This window comes from Topomyia yanbarensis, chromosome 1 (assembly GCF_030247195.1).
Source record: "Topomyia yanbarensis strain Yona2022 chromosome 1, ASM3024719v1, whole genome shotgun sequence".
Lineage (NCBI taxonomy): Eukaryota > Metazoa > Arthropoda > Insecta > Diptera > Culicidae > Topomyia > Topomyia yanbarensis.
The window spans coordinates 188,312,580-188,333,155 of NC_080670.1; the positions used below are offsets into that span (position 1 = coordinate 188,312,580).

General features: G+C 43.4%; 2 protein-coding genes across 4 annotated transcripts in view; both read right to left on the minus strand.

The window, feature by feature from the left end:
- Positions 1-20,576, minus strand: part of LOC131684696 (dopamine receptor 2-like) — a 250,964-nt gene that overhangs the window by 114,839 nt on the left and 115,549 nt on the right. The gene's annotated exons all lie outside the window — the stretch shown is intronic.
- Positions 6,732-7,949, minus strand: LOC131684723 (uncharacterized). The gene is made up of 3 exons (XM_058967841.1): positions 7,664-7,949; positions 6,925-7,605; positions 6,732-6,872 (listed from the first exon to the last, which is right to left on the minus strand). Exons 1-3 carry the CDS (start codon positions 7,925-7,927, stop codon positions 6,819-6,821), a joined length of 999 nt encoding a protein of 332 aa, XP_058823824.1. The 5' UTR covers positions 7,928-7,949; the 3' UTR covers positions 6,732-6,818.

Consider the following 20,576-nt stretch of genomic DNA (forward strand, 5'->3'; position numbering starts at 1 on the left):
CTATCTCGTCTATCACGACCAACCGATACGAACGCATTTGATCCTGATTCAGATGTGTACGTTAGAAGTATATTCGAGTTGACAGCGTTAGATGTGGTTGAGTTAGAAAAAGAATCTGCGTGCGATGAAGAACTAACTGAATTGCGGGAATGTTTGGATCGTGGTTCTTGGAATTATACTTCTGAGTTAATTAAACCATATCATGCGTTCAGGAATGAGCTTGGAAAAGTCGGGGACTTGATAGTAAGAGGTCCTAGATTGATTATTTAAAAAAAATTAACACAGAGGATGTTGAATCTTGGGCATGAAGGACATCCGGGGAGAACTAAGATGCAACAGCGTCTTCGATTTTCTTGTTGGTGGCCCGGGAATGGACGAATCGATTGCCCGCATTGTGAATAACTGCGAAGGCTGTTGTTTGGTGAGTCAGCCAGAATGACCAGAACCAACGGAAAGAAGAAAACTACCGGATGCTCCTTGGGTTGACGTCGCCATCGACTTTCTTGGTCCATTACCGTCGGGTGACTATTTGCTTGTGATAATCGACTGATTTAGTTGATACAAAGAAGTTGAAATCGTGAAGAAAATAACGGCTTTCGAAACAGCAAATCGATTGGACAAGATTTTTGTTCGACTTGGGTACCCACGGACTATCACTCTGGACAACGGTCGACAGTTCGTGAGCACGGAGTTAGAAAGTTTCTGCAAAACAAGAGGGATCATATTAAATAAAACAACACCTCACTGGCCCCAAGAAAACGGGCTAGTTGAACGTCAAAATCGATCCTTGGTTAAAAGATTAAAAATTAGCCAAACAATGATTGTACAAACGACCTACTTTCGTATCTACTTATGTATTATTCAACCCCACATAGTACAACAGGCAAGACACCAACTGAATTGTTGTACGAAAGGAACATAAGAAGCAAAATACCATCGTTGAGAGACATAAGAACTGCTGTGCCGTGCTCGGACTACAGAGATCGAGATAAACTTTCGAAGGAAAAAGAGAAATTGTATGAAGACTCACGCCGCAATGCTAAACTTTCATAGAGTTATAGAAGTTGGGAATAAAGTGCTAATAAAACATGTACTACAACTCGATAAGTTAACCCCGAATTTCGACCCAACTGTCGTGTCGTGATGGTTGCAGCAAAGGATGGACCATGTGTCACAGTTCGAAATGACGAAACCGGTCGGACATATAAGAGAAACTCAAGTCACCTTAAGAAAATCAACGGTAACAGCCCTGGAGGTTTGATTTCGAAGCTGCTATTTCTCATTTACAGGTTTTACAGGAGCTCCAATGCAAAACTGCCAGAAGGATGATTAGGAAGCTTTCAAAGAAACGTAAGATGCAAAACCAGGAGAATCTTCAGCTTCGACGGCGACCGATCCAGCAGTAGCAACACCAGCTAAACGCACTGATGATTCAAACCCATTAGAACAAATCAGACCCTACCGGACGACAAAGAGACCGAAGCGATTCCACGATTGTTTGATGCATTATTAAATATCATTACTTTGAAAAAAGGGAGATGTGGTGATATGTCTTATGGTATCTATGCACATACAGGTTGCAGTAGGCGATGATTGGAATAAGAAAAGGATTTCATTATTAAATAGAATTTCAAGCATTGAACAGCTCTTTCAACTACGTGTTCAGATATCACAAACAAGAATGCACAAAAGAAATTGGCAGTACCAGTTTGCATATCAAAAGGGCAAATCAACGGAAACAGCCCTACATACCTTAGTGACACTTATTGAGAAAACCCTCGATTTCAAGGAAAGAGCAATTTGCGCCTTCCTGGACATCGAGGGTGCTTTTGATAATACGTCCTACATATCAATTCCTAAGGCACTGGCAAAACCTCTAGAGGACTGGATTCTTGCAATGCTCAAGAGCCGAGAAATCACAGCAACGTTAGGAGACACGAAAGCAACTATAACAGCCAATAGAGGTTGTCGCCAGGGAGGTGTGTTATCACCCCTGCTCTGGTCACTACTGGTGGACGATCTTCTCAATGATCTGACTGAAAAGGGGATTCGAGATTGTTGGATATGCAGATGACATTGTCCTAATTGTGAGGGGAAAACATGAATCTGTACTAAGCGATCAGATTCCACTAGCCCTAAACTTCATCATGACATGGTGTGTGTTTCAGAGAGGGACTCAACGTGAACCCTGCAAAAACGGTCATTGTACCTTAAAAGGCAAATCTTCTAATCACCATCTCCTCAAAACCACAAAAAAGTCAGCAACAGACGGTCACAACGAAAAGCAAACCGTAACTACAAAAACTAGAACGACCACTCCCGATCGCACACAAACTGAATCAGAACGATCGAGCCGGAACCGATTCAATAAGGAACACAACCAACGCAGGAAATCCAGTAGTCAACTGCAACAGTCAGGCACTTACAAAATAACCGGAACAGTGCTAGAAAAAAGAACCAACACCGCATCACACATCGAAGAAAAATATCACCGAACCAAAAGGCTCTCCTCGCAATATCTAAATCCAGAAATCTGGCATCTCCGACTAAACCTACCCTAACAATGCAACAACACAATAAACAGCCGCAGTAACAAAGAAGCCAACCCCACTGACCCCGCCCGGAAAAATGCCGGCCTACACCGACGAGCCTCTGGCGGCTGTTAGTGAGGGACCAACGGAGTTCTTCCAGGAAAGTACTCCATGTTATTGTAACCATGGCAACACAACTATTGCTCACTTTTCCAAAATAGCCAACACAAATCCCACCATGGCAGACACATCGTGACCAGACCATTGATCCCCCAGCTCAACTGGTGGGTCCCCGTCACCCCTCCCCGGCACAAAACCGCTAAGACAGTCGCACGCACGTGGAAAAAAACCCTCTCCACTGCATTGGGCCCGTCCGTTGATGTACCGGGTCCTGCCGACTAGCCCGGATACCCCCCGGGTGAGTCCAACCACAACCCAAAACTACCACGAACAGATGTACGCCCTCCCCCTATTCCAGAAAGATCGCCTCGAAACCTCACCAGTTCACTGATAACCCCCGAGCCAGGTCCACTGCGACACATCACCAGTGGGCCCCTTGTAATACCCATAGTGGTCACTGGAAGAGCAGCACACCAGCCCACCCAATAACATCGCCTACATCAACACCTCAAACAGCGGGAAAATTGCCGAAGCAGGAAATGGCACGTCCTGGGAGAAAGCCATCTCCCTTGTACCGGCCCCGTCTGCGGAAGTAGCGGTACCCGCCGACGAGGCTCCGGCGGCTGCCGGTGCAGGGGCCTCGAATCCCCCGGGGTAAGTCTTAATATACCCTACTCCTACAAGGAACAGTCCAACTGCTCCGCAATCCACTACTCCTAGGCAGCCCCCAGCAGAGCCGCTTGTCAATAAGCAATCCTGCCTCAGGACATTTCACTCTTGCGATCCAGTGGAAAAGAAACGGATTGAGAAAAAATCTCGGGGGACCTGCAAAACAACATCACTCGCACCGACTCACTTTGTCTCGCCGTCCAGGAAACCAACCATTACACAAGCACCGACCCCTCCGCATGGCTCGACAACAGATACGAGTGGGAGATAGCGAGAGGTGAAAACATCTACCAAATCATCGGTTGGGCATCAAGGTGAAGCAAGGGGAATATTGTACCCCGTTGGCTGCTCTATAGTTTGTATATACCCCAGAAAAGCACCAACAACAGAAACAAACTTTTCAACCTGATAAACCAGATTCCTGGCCCGTTTGTCGTCATGGGGGGCTTCAACGCCCACCACACGGTTTGGGGCCTACCCAACACGACCCGGCGCTGACTCTACGAGACGCCTACGTAGTCGTAATAGAAAACCAACTGGACCAAGAACGAATACACCCGCCGATGAACTCTCGAACATAATGGTCAACGCAGCGGAGGAAAAAATCCCCCGAACCAGCGGAGCACCACCACACCGAGCCGTACACTGGTGGAGTCCGGAAATCGCCGCCGCCGTCAAAGGACATCGGAAAGCCCTCTGCCTCCTACATAAAACACCGCCCAATCATCCACTTCAGAACCAAAGGGAAATCTATTTCAAGACACTATGAAACGCTACAAGAAAAACGATCCTAACAGCCAAGGAAAACAGCTGGACTAACATCGTCGACGGCATCCACCCGGACTACACAACTGTCGAACTGTGGATAGGAGTAAACGCCCTCAGTGGAAAACGACTACTCGCTATCGGTTGTCAACACTACCATCACAGAGAACAGACATCCATGATCGAACAGAAATATTTAAAAAACTTGTGTAAACATTTGAATTAATATACGTTAAACACTAGAGCCGCCACACCAACCTATCCCAACTATCCGTCAAATCCATTCCGGAACCGGTTCGAAATCTTAATGGGTTCAGTATGGAATCTTGCTCAAAGAAAACAACCGATTCCGACTCTATCGGTTGATGCATTTGAGCTGGACTTCATGCTGGAGGTCCGAAATGGTTCCGGACTAGTTTGACTGGGTAGAGGAATAACCGCTGTCAATTCTGTCGAACTCAGCCACAAAAAAAACATGACGACAGTAGCGCACCTGGTTTAGATATCCCAACTACCTTCGAAACCGTTAGAGATTTTACACAAGTTGCATGCTGGAGATGGACGTCTGTTCTCTGTGCTACCATCACCGATCTTGAGGAAATCGCGGACAGGATAGGACACCACTTCCAATCTTTATCCGTCGACGAAGCCCTGCCCGCTGCCTCAATCCAGTGCAAAAGAAGACTACAAGCCCCACCGACCGCCCCAACGCCCAAATCCTTAGCCATCTACAATAAACCCTTCACTGGGATGGAGTTTGCCACTGCTCGCAGTACCGCTCGCGAAAAATTCGACGACCTCGACAGAGTGGGCTACCCGATGCTTTAACACCTCCCCCTCGAAGGCAAAAGGGCCCTTCTGGACTCTTTCAACGCTATCTGGGAAGACGGGTCCTGCCCAGAAGAATGGAAACTATCCCACGTAGTAGCATTCCCAAAAACTGCCAGGGCACCCGTACCACTAGCGGCCAATCACCTTGCGGTCCTGCGCTGCCAAAACTTTGAAAAGGATGGTCAACCGGCGACTGACTATGTGGGTATCCTTGAAACACGCCAATTCGCTGTCCGAAAAGGACTCCGGACCAGAGCCCACCTAGGATCCCTTCGAGGAAGTGCTCGGCAAGGCTATATCAGAGAACCTACACGCTGGCATTGCCCTCCACGACGTAGCAAAAGCCTACAACACAGTGCTGCGAGAATGCGTACTCCAAGATCACAAATGATGTGATCTGCAAGTAAATCTCGGCACACATTCATCCAGAACTACCTCACCAATCGCCGCTTCCTAGTCGGTAAAGGCGAGACCTTCTCCCAGGAGTTCCGCAAGGCTCAGTGCTAGTCGTGACGCTATTTCTCATCAGGATGAACTCGCTCTTCGCAGCGCTACACGGAGGTATCTGTACGTGTTCGTTTACGCCGACATCAGCCTGGTGGCCCTGGGGAAAACCACCACGCGTAACTGGATAGCACAGCAGGTGGCCGTCAACGCCGTCGGTCGATTGACACTCGCCACAGGCTTCAAGATATTCGACAAAATAGCACTGTGGCGTGCTTACTTACCTTACCGTTCAGGCTAGAGCCTTGCTGCCTCCTGCTGTATGCAGAAGCCATCTCCACTCCACTCGGTCCATTGCTGCTTGTCGGTAGCCTCGCAGTCTTCTTCGCAATGGATGTTTCTTACAGCTGCTGATGCAACTCATGGTTCATTCGTCTGCGCCACGTTCTGTCTTCCATCTGCACGCCACCATAGTGGTACGCAACACCTTTCGTTCGAAAACTGCAAGGGTGCGTTGGTCCTCCACGAGCATAGTCCAGGTCTCGCGGATGTAGAGGACACCCAGTCAAATCAGCGTCTTAGTGCGGCGGCGAATTTTGTTCGACCGGAGTGTCCTCCGGAGTCCAAAGTAAGCACGATTTCCCGCCAAGATCCGTCTCTGAATTCGACGGCAAAGAATTTGGGAGAGGACATGTGGCGTGCACCACCAGGCGAACTCCAGGCCAATTCGTTTCAACGACACTATTGTACCCTTTCGGAAGGAACCAGTCATCCTCGACAGGAAACTAACGTTGGTCCCACTTCCGATGAATAAAAGAGGACTTTGACAGCAGAAAGCGTGAAAGCAGTCACCCCAAAACAACCGCGGAACGCCACTTAACGTAGGACGATCCTTAATAACCAGCAAAATATTCTATGGAACCGTACTCACGTGCCGAAGCTTAGATGAGCTCTCCACATCCTCGGGCCACTATACTACAGAGCGGTGCGATTAGCCCCCGGACTACTACCAGGCACCCCTGCCGAAGCAGCCTGTGTAGAGGCCGGAGTACTCCCCTGCCACTGGGAAACAGGCCTCCTAACCATCTAACGAATGCATCGCGTGAGACCACGAGCCTGGCACGACTCTGAACCGAGCAATAACGACAGCCTCACCCGTACAATAATGGTTGGCGGCTCCAGGGCGGACGACGACGTCGGAGCGGGAATCAGCGGTAATGATATGCATGGATTGGCATAGATGTCGCTAGTACTCAAAAAACTTAGGGTGGTTCACAGCTGTGCACACCACTCTACTTCAACAAGTTACAACGCTACGTAACAAATGAAAACATTCTAGTTACGTAAATAAAAATAAACAAAAGAACCAAGTTACAATTGTTGATCTGCTAAAACTTTATTTCTTTATTCGTATGGTGCTCGGAAAAGCTAGCGGGGTACGCCCCGTGGCCCAGGTGATTATTTCGACGTCGTTCTTGATTCTCGCGATTCACACTCCTGAATTTCACATTCCTGAAAGCATACAGATAACAAAAGCTCTTTTACCAAATCTGATTTAATTCACCGATTCCGCTGGCGGCTTGACGCGGGTTTTGGGACCCGGTTTTCTCTTTTGTTCCCCCAGTATACGCATTCTACGTTTCAACATTTCATCAGTAAGGCTTGGTTTTCCCCGACGCCTCGGTGGATTACTGGAATTTTGCTTTGACCGTTTCGGCTTTATTACAAAATCAGGGTCACTATCCGTGTTTTCAGCTTCCGATTCTTGTTCGCTAAAGCCAATAAACTCTATCTCACTTTCATATTCCAGCTTTCGAGAACAGGTATTATCAATAACTAACCCAATATCATCATCGTCCACATCAGAAAGTATGTCAAGGTTTAGAGCCTCTATTTTAACGGGTAGGTCATCCTTTATTGACTTAATATCAACGTCTACAGCTGGACTGAACTCAACCGGGAAAGTAATCGATTCCTCAAACGAATCATTCGTATCATCGCAGCAAATCTCCAGTTTCTCCAGGAAACGATTCTCTATTTCAGTCTTGCAGTGTTCAACCAGGGTACGACATTTCGTGAATACGTTCTGATCCGATTGCTCCGCCCAAAATGTACCGCTTGGAATTTGTACTTCTTGCGATAAGAGTATTGCCGATTTTTCACAAACCGTTCGAAAAGCGTTGATCGTGTACACCAAATCCAAGCAGGACTGGCACACACGAATTGAACGATCATCTCGGTTTACCTATAGATAAAATACGTAAAAGTTTACAAGTAAATTATACAAGTTAAACGAAGCAAACCTCAACGGAGACCGCAGCTCGGATTTCTTTCTGTAAGTTATTGTTTTCGGTGAATATTTCCAGTAGGTCTTCCTTCGCGAGAACCCGCAAACACAGCCGGCACAGGAGAGGTTTTCGATTATACGGATGTTTGTTGCCGGTAAGAGGTGAGCAATCAACACTACCACTGGAACGGCTTCTCATTGTCACTTTTAGTGGAAAATTAGGATTATCACAATAGATAGTTGTAAATGATTGCTGAAAAATGATCAGCAAAATGCTCATCAATTTAAAGTATTGACTTTTGGTGATGTTGACAAACAAAAAACATGGGCTTGATTTCGAGGGGCAGTCGAATGAACATTTTCGCCGTCGATTCTGTAATACGCACTCCTCGTTTTCGTTGCTGTGTTCAAATGTAGGCGGACAAATGCGAGCTTTTTGTTAGTTTATGAAAATTAACCTATTTTGCATTTTGCTATATTTTTCCTTCGCGGAGAAAAATTTGGGGACAAAAGCTATTTTTTCTCCGCTTTGGAGAATATGGTTTAAAGACACATTTGCGTGTTAAGGGCTTATGCCCTATAGCTAATTTAGTAATGGAGTTTGCGTTTCGACTATGTCTCATCAGAATTCGGCACTAACATAGTGACCTTGTGCCGGATTCAATTTAACCTATTTTGGGTAAACTCATTTACCTTGTATAATCATAAACTTATCACTGTATAGTACGAAAATAATTATACTAATTATTTTTAAAAATGTTCGAGTTTTTCTAAAACATTTCAAGTTTTTGTGCTGTAGCAAATATCTAGTCCCTAGTAAAATATCTGATAATATAACATCTCTTCGTTTTACTCAACAAACACATGCAGTTAATGTTATCTAGAGGATTATTTGCAGCTTGATAAAGTTTGAGCCAACTGAAGCTTTCGAAATTGGTGAGAGGGAGCATTGAAAATTTGTTAGATAAAATAGGATTTTATCTCTGTGCAAAGCGTTTCCCGCGGATAAACTTACTTGAATATTTTCCGTTTAAAATATCCTATTTTTATCCTATCACCCTCCCAATATGCTCAGAAGTCTAATCGAACGACTTTCAAGTAATCATAATCACAATCAAAATTTGCTTCGTAATGTCACCTTCCGCCCATTTGCCTTCCTTTTGAATTTCGATGGAAAATTTACAACCACTTTGACGAACAAACGGAAATAGCAGAGGAAAACAAGGTATTCAGTTCTTTATTCGGGAACATCAACCAAAGAAGCAAAAAACGATACCTTTATGATTGCGGTGCTTCCGAAGCGGCGGCGGCGGCGTCGATCGATGTTTGCCGGGATTAACCCAGCAGAAGAACCCATCGATGTCTGGTTAGATTCAAACGCGAACAGGAAAAGATAAATATCCATTCAAGCGGAAACCTTTCACCTTCCTTTTGTGGAGAATGACTATAAGAAACATGCAAAAAGCTGGCTGGCGATTCTATATTTAGGATAGGCTGATGACTGCGTGAATAGCAATTTTAAGGTTTTTAAGTTCTTTGGCGATGTTGTTTTTGTGCAATAGAGTAGCAACTCTCGGTGGTTAAATGCAGCCAAAACAGGAACAACGTTTCTATGTTTTGCAGCAATGATACGAAAAAAATGTGAAGGAGTGTGCTCTAGGGGCAGATCACTTGTGATGCATTTTTAAAAATCAGCGAAATTAAATGCATTTCTTTCCATCAAAATAGAAATTCATAATGTATTTTGCGTTGCGTGCAAGACGTCAAAACCCTACAAAAAATTAGCCCTACATGCAACAAAACGTCGAACAAAGTGAATCAGCGTAGGACCAAATACAAATTAAATACGCCAAGGTCCCATGCAAAAGGGTAATCATTTTTTGGCTCTCCGAAAACTAGATTTAATGAACCCTATGCTTAGATTTTGCTTGACAACTAACAAACACTGGAAAGTAATAATAAATGGCAACACATTTTGATAAATCCGATCAGAGCATGCCGTTTTTAAGTTTATTTTTTTAATGACATTTGTTTATGTTTCGTGCACTACAAACTGGTGGAGGCTGTGAAGCAGAAGGAAAGTTTGATCTCTCACGGTACGGTTAGTGGTATGCAAAGAATTCAACTATCCGTTTCACCCCGACTGTTTGTTCCGGGGGCGGATATGCACATGCAATACCTGGAAGATCATCAGGAATGCTTGGACAACAAAGTTCACCAGTATGATACTAACAATGAAAAGTTTCAATTCTTAGTGGCCAGTAGTGGTAAGTTGGGTAGTTTCTTTGAATAATCTCTTCTCGCACAATATAATCTCTTCCCGTTAGATTACGATCCGACGTTGGCAGCCGAAACTATTCTATATATCTATTCTGAGATGGCAAAAGAAACCCAACCTACTCGTAGTAACAAGGATGAAACGGAAATCAGTCGCCTATTCGGCTCTCAACAAAAAACCACCCAACGTTGCCTCAAGTGCAACACCGAAAGTGTCAAAAATAATATCCTAGTGTGCAATCTCCTGTATCCTACCAACACCAACAACCGACATGTCGACGGAACATTGCGTCAATTTTGAAAATTATATGTCCGTTGAAAAAACTACACCGGCCTGGTGCGACACGTGCAACAAGTTCACCCCACTTATCAAAAGCATCGTGCAGAAAGTGGATCAACTTTCTGATCCGAAGAGCGTCCAGTCAAAGGGACACAACGGATCGAATGAAAGTGTTTCTCCCAGCCCCCTGTCAAGGACGACGTCTCTGTACAGCCAGCATCATTGCCATGAAAATCAAAACATAAATTTTGAATCGAATGTTTAAAAGCTGTAATTAGTTACTAAATGTTGATATTCTGAATAAGATGGTATTATATCATCCCACAAGATACAAAACGTCGAGTGGAATGCTTGAATATCGTGTATAGTGCCGAACATAATTCTTTGTTTGGGGCTTTATAACTATAACGCCCCATATATGTTGGTCGCTGTCAAACTCCATATGGTGGTATAGGGTTGCCAGGGGGCTGGTTTCTCCGCCTGGATCGCCCCGCCAACATCATAAAAGCAAAAACTCGTACGATGCAATCAGTTTGACCAGCAGCATATCGTCGTTCGATATGGAAAACAGGGGCGCTAGCAGTGACTTCGACTTCCAATTGTTTCCAGCTGGTGAAACATTACCGAACAATACTGTATGCGGTGATGGTAGTGCAGGGAGCAATTTAGATTTTATTTTTTTGGGTTTTCCCCAGCAACAGAATCCGTCAGGAGCATCGCAGAATAATAATCCCGAAGCTTTCGATTTCCTTGAAGGTGATGCTGGCTGGATTCGACTTTTTCTAAGAACACGTAAACCGAAACAATCCGCACATTATGTCATGCATAGTTTGCTAGAAAGTAATTTTAGTCAAGAAAAAATATCTGGAAGTTCTTGAATTCCTACCAATTTATTGGAAAAATATGTAAACTTTGTTGAAAAATTAAAGTCCACGAGTATACCAACTCGGTAAAGAAAAATTAACTTATGAACTATTTACCACCTACTGCCGAAATCAGTACTTCATTCCTGCTCCAACCTGAAAACAGGGGCGATCCTGAATCGAATTGAATAGCGTTGTAAAAATATAGTCACTCACTATGACTGAAACTTTACGGACACCGCCCCCAAAGAAGCCAACTGTGGTGAATCCCAAATGCAATCTTGTGAAACATTCAGTTCCGCCGCCAAGCTGCTGTTTTTCTTAATAACGGTTACAGCAAACTCTTTGAATAGTTCTACGCAAGCTACGAAAAACTTTACGTAGCTAAGATATGCAACATCCGTTTGTTTATCCATTTGACGCATTTGAGCCAGCTGTTGAGCGCCATTTTCAAGAAAACTCACCATCAGCTGAAGAATGTTGATAAAAGTTTCCGGCGAGCTGCTCTCCTTGAAATCTGTATGCGAGATACTGCAATTCCATGAATGCGTTAATCTTGTTAAGCTATACTTAAGCAAGCTTACAACTGACCTGGAAATGCAGAGTCCAACGATGAAAGCGACCATGTGTGTATTGAGCAACTTTGTTCCACCACCGGGGAGCAGTTTGATCGATTAGATCGTTCCCATTCATCATGAGGAGTGCGTAGTTTTTCTCAGTGTTATTGTTACACTCATCAGGTTCCTCGGACGAAAGTTGAGTGACTTGGATATTGGGATGATCTACTGTCAATAAAACGATTATTTGTTCTAGCAATACCAGCGATTTGTTGGTGCTTTTCGAACGTTCCAAAGCCCGCAGTAGTAGATCCATCTAAACGTCAGTTTTACTCCACTGTTTAAAATCCTGAACAAGCGTTAGCAAGTGATTTCGATCCACTTCAATAACTTTGACACATTCGAATCGAGCGGCCACTAGAACAATGGATATTTGTTGATTTCTTTTGTCTGTTTCAAACATACGCCACGTGTTAACCAGCAGTTCTTCGTAGACTCTTTCGTAGTATACCAGTGAGCAGCTTCGTGCCTTATAGATACATTCCTCTAGGATCATCATGCTTTAACGAGCAACTGAATCGATTTAGATCGCATAAGTTTGAAGCATACCTGCTCGATCAAATCTACAATTACTCGATCAATGAAGTTTTGCACCGAATCGACTGCCATTAACTCCCATACGAAGCCCCAGAAGCTTGAGAGGTCTCTAAATTGGAAGAACCAATCTTCTTTCAGTAGACTTTTTCTGTAATACGTAATCAAACCAGATACAGTCAATTTGCTATCAGATCGAAACATCAATTGTTTCCGGATATATTCATCTCGTATAGCTTGCTGAATCTCGCCGATCTCTTCGGATAGAATAAAGGCCGTCGATTCATAACAGCAGGCAATAAAAGACGTTTGCAGCTGTTGATGAAAACGTGTTCAGAAAGGATTCTAATTGAATAATAAATCGAATAATGAACTTACTTTCATCATATTCTCCGGGACTTCTTCGAGTAGTAGTACTAAATGTTTTCCCAGCAACGCGCCTAGTGAAAGCAAATCTTCCTCGTACGATGGGAGTATCAAATCTATTTCTTGTTTGGTAGGCCACATCACCTCGCAACTTTCTACCAGTGGAGGCAGTTTCATTCGACTGACAAGCTGATCAACGGACAGGAAGATTTCCTGACTTGTCTTCATCTGACTTGCGATTTTAGGCAGTTCAGGGCTGCTTAAAAACTATCCATTGTATACAACTATATATCTTTTGCGGCAGTTAATACTTATGGTATACGCAGTTCCGAAAAAAATGTTGAGTTCGATGGTATCTACAAGGCAAGTTTTCAGCAGGTCGGTGGTATACTGTTGAGGTATGCGACTATTTCGTAGTTTTAGATTTGTACCTGCAGTTGCGGAAAATAGGAAATCTGCGCACTGACATCCCGGTTCTACGATGCGATCGTTTCATGCACGCTCTTTGTGACTTGCGCTGTTGTGTGAATGTTTGGCCGGCTGTAATCACAGCATTAATCACCATAATTAAGTTTCTCTCACTAATTTTAAACAAATTCGAATATTCCTTTTGGTTTTTTTTTTCAGTTTTCTGAATAATAAACAATGTCTATAGCAACGAAGAGCTTTCAGTGTTCAGCGCTACCAGTTTTAGCAAAATGTCCTCAAAGTACACTGTCACCCTGACAGTGTACCTTTATTGGTGTACCTGGGTTATAAAATGTGTCCTCGAAAAATCATCAGAGCATTCCGTATTAACATATTTGTATTTGGTAGGACGTTTGTTAAACAAACTTTTCTGCGAGGGAGTGCAAAGTTGATGAAAAAATGGGAATTAATGCATTTTTTCTAATTTGATGTAAATTTGTTATACATTTCTAGCGCACTATAGATGAAGACCACAAATAATAGATGTTACGAGTCGATTCGTAATGTGAGTAATTACATGCAACTGAAATTATGAATAAATCAAATGTTTGAAGGTGGCGCGGTGATGGATGCAGTACAGTTGGAGTGCAACTGTCAAACACACGTAGCTAACAGTTGCGTAGATGGCAATAGTGGAAAACTGATTTTCAACGTTATTCGACAGTTTAGATTATTTTTTTCTAGCCCTAATGTCTGCTATTTTTGTACTAAGAAATTGAAAAATAATCATTTTTTTACATTTAGTACTGTAGTAGTCCTACGTCAACACATCGTTCTAAACAATTAAACTTGAATTGTGATTTAGTTGTTTACAATTGTCGGATTGCTCTACGTTTCCGCTTCGGTCTGTCCCTGAGTTGATTGTCACCGAAAAAAAGCCATCCAAAATTCAATGCCATTGTCAGAAATTTCATAGCAGTGTTACATAATATCATTAAATTGTTTCCTAACTTATTATCGCTTTTTTATTTCATCATGAGTAGTTTGAAACCGTTTTTAACCGTTGCAACTTGGATAGTTCGTAATTATAATCAAATTATCCAATCTATTACAACCGAAGCCTAGTTAAAAATCCATTATGTACCATCAAACGTTGCGCTATAAAATCTCGGTTGCTTGCAAATTTATCATTCAACATTTGGATTCCTTCAGTATCCCGAAACAGTTGGAACATGAATCGCAAAACCATTCTTCTGCTACTAGGCTCCATGTGTCTTTTAGCCTTGATCAACCTATCGGCGACTCAGGAATCGACGATGACGGTAGCAAATGGATCCTCCAGCAGTGAAATGGAGAGCTCCGAAGAACACGGTCCGGGTCGCGGTCATCGACACGGTCACCCACCACCACCACCACCTGAACTACTTGAGGGAATCGCGAAAATCTTGGACGAGTTCAAAGTGGACAGCACCACTCGCGACCAAATCATGAACCGTATCAAGCAACTTAAGCCCGAACCCCCGGGCCGTCGCTTCCGGCCAAATAGAAACAATGGAACAGAGCAAGTGAATGCTAGATTAGCATCCGTGGTACGCAGTAAGGTAACAAAAGTTTCGGCTTAGAGATCACCCTGGTGAAGTTTTTGAGCGGTGTAAAATTTATTCACTAACGTAACTAATTCAAGAAGAAGAAAATTTAATTACATTATGCAGCAGCCTCTTACTTATAATTATTGTTGTTATCTAAGCTGGCATCACCTATAGAAAGATAAAAAGGTGTCGTGCCTACGGGAGAGGAGTCCTAGCAAGAGCACCCCTCCCACTGAATTTTTCCTACACCACACAAATAAAGAAATAAAGTTTTAGCGCTTATCAACACCTGGTTTTGTAGCTCGGTTATGTATCTACTATTTTTTCGCAGAATGTCAGCCAAATTTTGCTGAATTTTCATCAGCTGTAACTTTCAGCCATCCTAAATGCCGAAAATTCAGCAATTTGAACGTATTCTATTTGACAAGTCCCCATTACTAAAAATTAGCTATTTAAATTGTCATCGATAAAATTATTCAAAAACTTCATGATCGCAATAGGGACAAACATAATAATATAAAGGATTGTTTTTAAGCAGGGATTTACTCACTAGTTGGATGCTTATATTTACTTGCCCGTCAGACCCTTATTGACAGGGCGGCCTAGCTGTTTCTACTAGAACTGCGGATTTCCGTACACAAACAAAAAATTAAACAAACAAAGTTAAACTTCACCGACTTATTCTCCCCCAAACTCTCTGATGCCCTGTATAAACTGAACCTGGTACTGCTACTGCTGCTGACCAGGCCATCTTCACGCTCTGCTTCATTTCGGAATTGATGGTAGATATACGAAGGAACAAGGTTCAGCTGCATGTGGCAGCAGCCGTCGTAACGAAGCGCTGGGTCCCCAAATATTGGATCCGGCTGGACTCGTGGGTAAAGCAGAATGTAATTACGATACCCGATGCCGTAAAACTTCAGGCTTCACTTCATTTGCGATGTGTCTGAACGCGCTTATGGGACATGCTGTTACGTTAGAACCGAAGCATACGCCATCTTTTCGGTGCAATCGTTGGCGTCTAGGTTGAAGCTAGCTTCGCTTTCTACTCGACATACAATCGCCAAACTAGAACTCGCATTTGTCGATCTGTACATTTCTGGACTGATTTCACAATTCTCCAATGGCTTCACGGTAACCCGAGTTGTTGGAAGCTTATCGGATCTCGCAGATACAGTGTTCCTGGAGTGGACAACGCTATTGAAGACATTTCTCGACGATTCAGTTCTAGCGACATCCTCAACTGTATACGATGGTGGACTGGACACCGTATCTATCAACAGCTCTGGAGTTTTGGCCAAATTCGACTGTGGCCCGTATTCGTCTGCTTCTCTACGAAGGCAGCTCGTATTGAGCTAGTCAGCGACCTGACTACTCCGGTGTTCCTAGCTGTACTCTTTCGTCTAGTCGGCTACAGAGAAAAGGGGATAGTGTTAAACTCTGACAACTCCTTACCGTTTAGCTAGGTAGGTGAGCTTTGCTGCTTCGTTGGAACCTCCCTAGCGACGGCGGTAACGAATCACCGGATTCTTTGCGGGAAGCTCACGAACCGACCCTTTCGCGGATAATTTTCGCTCGAAGCGCATCCGTGGATTTTCGTGGATTTGCCCAAATATAGTTCTTGATCGATCAACACAATGACCAGCACACTAACTTGGTTCGAAACTAACTGGCTTTTCTCGATGGTCGCCTCTCGCTGGATGTAAACACATCACCCCGTGTTTGAGCACCGTTGCTGCTGTCGTCCGCTGAGTAGCGTATCCGGCACTTGTTTTTGCCAGCATGTAGAGCACTAATGCCTACATTAACCCTACTATTGATTCACAAACATTCAACAAAAATTATCTAACCTATCTATGTCAACAAAAGCGTTCATAAAGGAAAAACCAATCGAAATTTACACAAAAAACGTGAACTAGCATATTTAACAGCGATGTGTCATGTTGTCTAAACAAATATACTCTATGGAGTGTTTAACCAAAAGTGAGTATTTTTTTAAGCTCAGCCGGAAAATGAGCCGGAATCTAGGCGCAAATCACCTGTGATGCATTTTCAAAAATCAGCAAAATTAAATGCATTACCCTCCATCAAAATAAATGATGTATTTTGCGTTGCGTGTAAGACGTCAAAACCCCACAAAAAACTAGCCCTGCATTCAACAAAACGTCGAACAAAGTGAATCAGCGTAGGATGTTTGACAAACTTTTCTGCAAGTGGAATGCAAAGTTGATGTAAAAATGGAAATTAAATGCATTTTTTTTTTAATTTGATGCATATTATACATTCTTAGAGTGATCTGCCCCAAGGCTGGAATGCTTGCTGGTTCTAATTCGTATTCCGGCGGTTGTGTCATTGGTGCTACTGGGGTGAGCAAGAACTCCGGCTGATTTTCCAGTTGACGTACTGGGGAAAACTATCTGTACAAAAAATTGTACCACCCTAACTATAGAAGAGAAGAAAAGTTTTTCTACTCCCCTCTAAGAACGGTTGCTTTTCAAAATCGTCCAATGAATGACGTTCGTTGGACCAATTTGGACAACGTCCAAATAACCGTTCAACAAACGTCCATCGTTGGACACGTGTTGAACGATTTTGAAACAATTTTTTGGACGTCTCAGTGGGTCCAGACACTAAAATTGGATAGTCAATTACCATCAAGAATACAACCCTATGCCGTACCGTGATAATTATAGTTTACTCGATGTTGGGAAGTGTTCTGCCATATCACAAAGTTACCGATGCCTAACCTAGACCCAACTAGTTCTACACAAAATTAAATTTCTGGTTAAAAATTTTTATTTGAGATTTTTGGTGTTTCTGAAACTGCTGAAAACTCCTTGATTGATCTCCAATTTCTAAGATCAGAGCTTCCTCGAGCTAATTTATCAAGCGAAAAATTGAAGATTTTATTGCGCACTCTTCCTGAGCCAAGAGCGCATAATGATTTGTAGTGGTAAATATTCTGCAAAATTGTAGCAGGGCGTCTAACCCAGTGCGATTGCCATTCAAAATCCCGGTCAAACCATTCGGAATTCGATTCGGAATCCGAATCCGAACCGGTTCCGGAATGAGTTTAACTGGGTCTGAATGCAGCCAGTGCCCACCCAATGAGACGTCCAAAAAATTGTTTCAAAATCGTTCAACACGGGTCCAACGATGGACGTTTGTTGAACGGTTATTTGGACGTTGTCCAAATTGGTCCAACGAACGTCCTTCATTGGACGATTTTGAAAAGCAACCGTTCTTAGAGGGCAATTAAACCCATTCCGGAACCGGTTCGAATTTCTGAATGGAGTCAGAATGGATTCCAACTCAAATGCAACAACCGATTCTGTGTCGGAATCGGTTGTTGCATTTGATTTGGTGTCCATATTGACTTCATTCAGGAATCCGAACCGGTTCCGGAATGAGTTTAACTGGGAACTTTTCTGACTGGAACAAGCGGTCCATGAAAACGTCAATCCTGTGCTTCAGTAGATCCACGCACACAAACAAACTCGAATCGGAGACTACACTGTCGCACACAACTTTATGAGTGGGAATGTAGACGTGGTAGTCATTAATAAACGGCTTGTCGCCAGAAACGTCATTTGCTCGCTTTATACAAGTCATCAAATTTTCTGGCAGAGACCGCTCTGCTAGATTTCTGCCAGTCTTGGTTTGGCAGCCCTGTCAGATTTCTGCGCGTATCCTGTCGGGTTGGTTGAGCTAGGGCGAACTCGGTTTCGCTAGCGTTTTCTGGCAAATTTTGACAGGAACCGAGCAAAACCCTGGCATAACTCGGACATAAACTGTGCAAAGATCCTGGCAATTCCTACCTGGTAGAATTTAGCACGAATCGAGCAAAACAAAAATGTGGCAGGAAGCGTGCAGAGATCTTGGCCGTACATTTCTGACTGGATTCTGGATAAAAGTGAGCAGCATCGGTTGGTTCTGTCAGAAACGGTTGTTGCATTTGAGCGAATTCGTTGCCAGAATTCTCGCACAAATCGCGCAAAATGCTCGCAGAAACTCTGCCAGCATCAATTTCGCTTTGCTCAACTTTTGCTAACTTTCTGCTTGCCACGCTGACCGGGTATTCGTGCTAGTACGAGGTGCCAAATCGTGTAGGCGAATTTCCGTCAGATCAAGGTCCATGTGCACGGGGATCTTGGTTTTGACGTTTTCATATCCGACGTCGTGCTGCATGTTGTTCTTCGCTACGCAGCTTTCTGCCTCGGCTAAGGAGTTGAACGTTGTTAGTACTACTTGTCTCGTATGATGTAGTTGTGTGTGTGTGTGTGACGCACAAGTTCCATTTTCACCGTGATCAACTGTTCCACCTCGCCACAGAGAACAGACGTCCATCTTCAGCATTCTACTTGTGTAAAATCTAACGGTTTCGAAGGTAGTTGGGATATCCAAACCAGGTGCGCTACTGTCGTCATGTTTTTTTGTGGCTGAGTTCGACAGAATTGGCAGCGGTTACTCCTCTACCCAGTCAAACTAGTCCGGAACCGGTTCGGACTTCCAGCATGGATTTCAGCTCAAATGCATCAACCGATAGAGTCAGAATCGGTTGTTTTCTTTGAGCAAGATTCCAATTCGAACCGGTTCCGGAATGGATTTGACGGATAGTTGGGATAGGTTGGTGTGGCGGCGCTAGTGTTTATCGTATATTAATTCAAATGTTTACACACATTTTTTAAATATTTTTGTTCGATCATGGATGTCTGTTCTCTGTGCTGATATTATGCCAGAAAAGGAGAAATGTAGTGCTATTACTGTGCAGATATTGACAGCTCGTTTCTGCAGTACTAATGCTATTATATAGCACCAGCGCACAAATGTCAATTTTGATAGCCTAATGTTGGCACTATTAATGCTATTAGAAAGCTTCAGTTGGCTGTCATTGCCCGCCATGGTTTTAAAATCGTTTCTTTTGTTTCCTTTCGGTACGATGAGCAAAAAGGAAAAATTTTAAAATAAGTTTTGTTTAAAACCGTAATTGACTCTCTTCTAATGCAATTGTCATGAATATCCTTAATGGGTTTTCGTTCTCACATGCTATGAATGTTTTACGAAAATTACCTTTAGTAAGGGACCATCCATAAATGACGTAGCATTATATGGGGGAGGGGGAGTTTTGTATTTTGTGATGATGTGTGACGACAGGGGGTAGGAGGTCATGTCATACTACGTAGCTTTTTTAAAGGGGAATAGGGGTTGACCTGATGTCACGACAATCTTACCCGTTTCATCTAACTAACATCGTTTTTGATTTTTTTCAATTTTTTTACGGGGACAACGAGGGGGTGAGGGTTAACGTCAAGCTACGTAATTATCAGGGGGGGTATATAGAATTTTGTGACGAAATGCTACGATGGGAGAGGGGGGTGTTAAAAATCACTCGAAAAAGCTACGTCATTTATGGATCATCCCTAAGTCTCGAATTGAGGTACCTTGCCTCGTCCTTCACGGTAAGTGCACTGCGTTTGCTGCCGGGACTATGTAGCATATGTTCGATTGAAATGAAATACGCCAACCGCATTATAATAGCATTGTATCAGGCATTGCTAATGCTGTAAAGGAGTTTTAATGCAACATTAGTGCAAATGTGCATCCAATATAGTGCAATGGCTGAATGCTTATGGCTATTTGGGTAGAGCCTGGCGCAAAGTGATTCCGACTCTATCGGCTCATGCATTTGAGCTGGTATTCATACTGGAAATCCGAACCGATTCCGGACTAGTTTGACTGGGTAGAGGAATAACAGCTGTCAATTCAGTCGAGCTCAGCCACAAAAAAAAAACATGACGACACCCGGTCAAACCATTCGGAATCCTGAATGGAGTCAGCATGAATTCCAGCTCAAATGCAACAACCGATTCCGAAATCGATTGAGTCGGAATCGGTTGTTGCATTTGAGTTGGAATCCCTTCTGACTCCATTCAGAAATCCAAACCGGTTCCGGAATGAGTTTAACTGGGCAGTAGCGCTCCTGGTTTGGATATCC